Consider the following 4,991-nt stretch of genomic DNA (forward strand, 5'->3'; position numbering starts at 1 on the left):
CTGCGGTTGGGGGTGGGTGGGAAGAGGGAGAAGAGGTGGAGCCGGGGGCGGGACCGGAGCCGGGGGCGGAGCCTCCTTACAGCCACCTGGCCTCCGGAGTTTCTGAGTTTCTTCCTAATCCGCGCTCCAGATTTCTTCCTGCTGCCTAGGACCTGTCCTTCCTCTTCCCTCCCCTCCCCTCCTGCCGCCCCTTGAGGAGACCGGAGACTCTTACAGAGGGTCAGCTCATCTCTCTTTGCACTTGTCGGGCAGTCACGCTTGATTCCCCCCCCTTCTTCCTTAAACACACACACACACACACACACACACACACACACATCCATCCATCCCGTGAGTACCCAAGGCTAATTGATTCTACCTCTGAGACACGTCTTATTGACCGCCTTTCTGCACTTTGTCCTCAGTGCTATGGGCTCCGTGCAGCCCCCATGACTTTTTGCTTTGGAGCTCTACAGTAGCCTCCGGGCTGGGCTCTCTCCTTCCACTCTGGCCTTGGCTCACGCCATCTCCCAGACTGCAACCAAAGGGATTTATCTTACCTAAGATGTATAGGTGACCTGTTACTTATCCGCTTAAAACCTTTCAATGTTAAAAAAAAAAAAAATCTTTCAATGTGTCGCAAGTCCCTACAATCCTTCAGCGTGGTATAGAAGGACTTCTGTAATCCTTTTCTGATGCACACAATGCTCTAACCCAATAAACTAGGCATCCCTGGAAGACAGCGGGTCCTGGGACAGCACTGCCTGCCCAAAACACTCCCCCTTGAAAGGAAGCCACGCTGTATTGTCCATAGGCCCCTTGAAATATCGTTAAAGATGGAACGCTCGGAATTAAATGTTAATGATGTTCAGAAAGGATAAGTAAGGTACAGCTGCCACAAGTTCCCTACCCACAAGTATAAGGCCCAAAGAATTCCCCCCACTTGCCCCACACGTGCAACAGGCTGCCAGTAGATCTCCTTTGGGCTCAGGTTTCTGATGCCTTTGCTTCTGGATTCCCTTCTCTCTCTTTGGAATGCCTACCTCTCTTTCAAGGCCCGGCAGAAATGCCACTTCCTCCAATAAGCCTTCCAGGATCTTCCATGGGAACTATTGATTCCTGCTCCATCACCGTAGAACGTTGCTTATTCTGCTTTGCAATTCTTCCTGACTTAGGCAATCACTGGTTGTGTATTATGTCTTCCTTTCTCTCCTACCTAGACTATGAATTCCTCAGAGTGACCCACAGCTGCCGGCACAATGCCTAATCCAGAAAAGACATCAGTACAATTGGATGAAATGATATCCTTCGACTCCACTGTATCTGAAGCCCAAAGTAGGCCCGGAAGGGAGCCTAGGCAAGGCTTCACTAGGACGTCTTCATCTTGACCCAGCCACATGTCATTCTGCAAAAACAAACTGGTTAGACAGCAGAGCATTGCAATTGCAAAAGGCCCAAAGCTTGTACTTCCCTTGCAGGTCAGACTGGTTTGTGGTATAATATGTGGTTGTGGAAAATGTAACTGGTACAGTTCACATGAGAACTCAGTGTAGACAAATTTCATGGTGACATAGAAAATAACAGTCTCCAGATGTAGAACTCTCTCCCCCTTCGGGAGGCTTTGGATTCCTATTGGCTTCAGGCTACCCTTGGGCTCTATATCCCTTCGGACTTTGAATACCGTGTTATAAAATATGCTGTTGCAAAGTTAGGCATCTGGCTTTGTGTTGTTCTTGCATCACTTAATGCGTATTTGTTTTTGCTCTAATTATATCACAAGCTACACTTTGGCGGGTTTCCTCATCCCTAAAATGGGGACAAGAATCCCTGGCCTACCCAGTTTACTAGGCTCCCAGGAGGTTCTAATGTGGTAACATTTATAGCAGGTGTGATAATGTAACTATAGGATGCTCTTCAAATGTAAGTTCTGTTTTATTATTAAAAACCTTTACACTCTACTACTTAGGTAGGTGTGTTTGAGATCCCACATTAGGAATCAAAGCCTTCATTGCAAATTCCTGAGGATAATGCTTTACTTCATGGTTTCCACAATTTGCCTGAAGGGAAGATTCATCACCTGGAGCCCTTGTTAAAAACATTCCCAGAACCTACCCCAGATCTACTCAATAAAAATCCCCGGGTAAAATTCTGCTCCAACAATTCTAAAGTGGGGTTTTTTTCAACACCACCAAAGCAACTCTCTGACACCAGCTGGGTGTCCTACAGTTCATCTCAATTCTGACACTATTGTGACAATCATTAAAGGAAAACCTCACTTAGATGGAGTCGGGAGGTTTGGCAGGGGCAGCTCTCGCACCCTACCACTGTTGGTCAATTGTGGATCCAACGTGAAGAGGTGGACCTTACACTGTGCCTACTACTTTACTCTCCGGGCCAGAGGAAGGAAGGCTTCCTCCTCCCCCGGCAACAGCCCAGCCAATGAGAGACTGTTACAACACAGCCAATGAAAAGCCACTGTACTTGGAACTCCTAGTTTAACTCCAATGGGCTTCTTCTTTACAACCGCCCTCCCAACTGCCCCCCCCCCCCCCCCCCCCCCGCCTCTATAAAAGAGCCTTCATTGGCTTTGTTCCCTAGACTTGCTTGCCTATGGTTTTTGTCGTGGCTTGCTTGTCCCGGGTTGCAATTCTCTGCTGTTCCTAAATAAGCCCACTTTTTGTTAGCAAAATAATGGGCATTTTTATTTACTAAGGGTAACACTCTCCACCTGGGGACAGCGGCAGATCCCACAGGGTAAGGGCTCGGTCCCACAAGACTGCCCTCCACTTCAGATGCCAGTGGCACGTCCAGGTTGTTACCTATACTTCTTACTAACTGGCAATAAGTCAGAGGTTCCTGGGACCCCCTCCTTGGGTTCAGTTGATTCGCTGGAGCAGCTCACAGGACTCAGGAAACCAGTTTACTAGATTACCAGTGTCTTACAGAGGCTATGAGAGGATACTTAAGGTGAGGTCCTGCACAAAGTAGCATCTGTACCTGTGGAGTTTGGGGCCCAGCGTGGTGACATGTGGGAGGGTTCCAGTTCACCAACCTGGATGCCCTCAGAACACTGTCCTTGTGGGGGTTTGTGGAGGCTTCATTGCACAGGCATGGTTGATTAAATCATTGGCTCGCTGGCCATTGGTGATTGATTCAACCTCCAGCCCCTCTCCCATCCGGAGAGGTCAGCAGGGTGGGACTGAAAGGGTCAACCTTCCAGTCACGTGGTTGGTTCCCCTGTCCTTAGTGCTTTCCAAAAATTACTTCATTAACATAAGCTCATGGGTGGTTGAAGGGGGGTTGATAAGTATCAAGACACCTTTATCACTCTCATCACCTAGGAAATTCCGAGAGTTTTAGGAGCTTTGTGCCAGAATTGGGGAGGTAGACCAAATATATATTTCTTATTATAACTCGCAGTATTACACCAGGAGAAAAACAAGGTCAACAGTACCGTCAGGAGTGACACCAGGTGACTGGTTTATCCCCAGGCAGGTCTGGGAGACACAGCCTTTACCGGTTGTTCACCTATCAGAATGAATTAGTTTGGGACTCTTTCTGGGACAGGTCTTTTCAGGCAGGGAGAAATCACAACTGGAGAAGAACTTTGGAGGAGGCTCCAGAAGGACAGATTTCAGCCTGCGTCACAATTGTGCCTGCAATTTAGTATCGGCAAAACCTTCCCCTTGAAGTTCCTTGTCCTTGCCTGGAGTTCTAAGAAGCTGGCTTGGGGCCACATAGCTTGCAGCTCTTAAGACAACACTTAAGACAAAGTGTTAAGCCTTTCATTTTGAGGCCTTTGTTGCCTCAGTCCAATTGGTGGTTTCCCAGAATTTTCTCAGTGCCACGGTGGTTTTGTGAACAACACTCCCTTTAGATCCCTCTCTTCAGACTTCCTTCCCCCCAGCTCCTGAGCTGAGCTCTTTCGCGGCAGTTAAACACTGTTATTGTCATTGTTTTCCTGTTTGTCTCTGAGGTGAAGAGGGCTGGATTTGGTCTTGTCCATCCTTGCATCCAAAGGACGTGGCATTGTGCCTGATGTATTGTAAGTACTTATGTTGGGCTGATCTGTGAAATTGCTTACTGTCCGCTTCACGTACTTGACTGGGAGCTCATTGAGGGCAGCCACAAGTCAACTCTGTATCCTCACATCCTCGCCTCATGCCACACAGAGTCATCGGTCAGCAACTGCCTGTTCAAGAGCGAATGGTCTCCCTTTTGGGAGAGCCGAGGGTAACTAATTCGGGAGAGAGGCAGTCTGCTTGCTAGGCATTGGCACTGGCAATCTTGGGATTAGGACTCGGGGGACACTGATCGCTCATAGCCTTTTGAGGTCAGTTTGAGAAAGGCCTTCTGAAAGGGGTGGGGAATACTGCTTGGCTCTCCCATTACCTTGAGACAGGGGCTGGGGCTGGAAGATGTCGCTAAAACAGTGTCGAACATCAACAAGGCTTCAACTGCACTCTTACCTGCTGACAGTCCAGACACATGGCAAATCGAGGCATACAAAGGCATTAAAGGCCATGCTTTTACTTCTAGACTGTTCAGACATAGTGTGTTGCTATTCCTTTTGGAAGCCTTTGCCCAGAGCTCCTCTCCTGTTCATTCTTGCCATAACTCATTTTGGAAAAAAAAAAAAATAGGAATCCTAATAGCAGGCATTTGGTGGCAGAGAAGAGAGACAGTTTGAATCACCTAGAGTACTTTTTGCAAAGGAAGGAACTGAGTTCCATTGTCCCGCTAATTAGCTGTATGAGTTTCTTTAGCTGTATAAATCCCTTTCTTTATCCTGGGCCTCGAAATTCACCCATCTATACAATGAGGTTGTTGGACTACAACGAGTCTGTGGCAGGCCCGGCCAGAAATATCTGCTCGAGGTCCTGGAAATAGGCCTTCTCCTGCCCTGATTCCTCACCCAAACATATAGAATCAAGCACAGAAACATGGTTCTGTATTTCCCATCCCCTTCACCCAATGACCCATATTATAAAAATTACTAAGTTACCAATGAG

General features: G+C 47.8%; 1 protein-coding gene across 1 annotated transcript in view; it reads left to right on the top strand.

Annotated features, from left to right (window-relative positions):
- The window catches only part of LOC125157121 (P2R1A-PPP2R2A-interacting phosphatase regulator 1-like), a 103,023-nt gene extending 101,346 nt beyond the window's left edge, over window positions 1-1,677 (top strand). Inside the window, exon 11 of the mRNA XM_047843368.1 lies at window positions 1,200-1,677. Coding sequence (XP_047699324.1) covers window position 1,200 — 1 coding nt within the window. The 3' untranslated portion in view covers window positions 1,201-1,677. The remainder of the gene's footprint in view (window positions 1-1,199) is intronic.
- The last annotated feature ends 3,314 nt before the right edge of the window (window positions 1,678-4,991 follow it).

This window comes from Prionailurus viverrinus, chromosome X, assembly GCF_022837055.1.
Source record: "Prionailurus viverrinus isolate Anna chromosome X, UM_Priviv_1.0, whole genome shotgun sequence".
NCBI classification, from domain to species: Eukaryota; Metazoa; Chordata; class Mammalia; order Carnivora; family Felidae; genus Prionailurus; species Prionailurus viverrinus.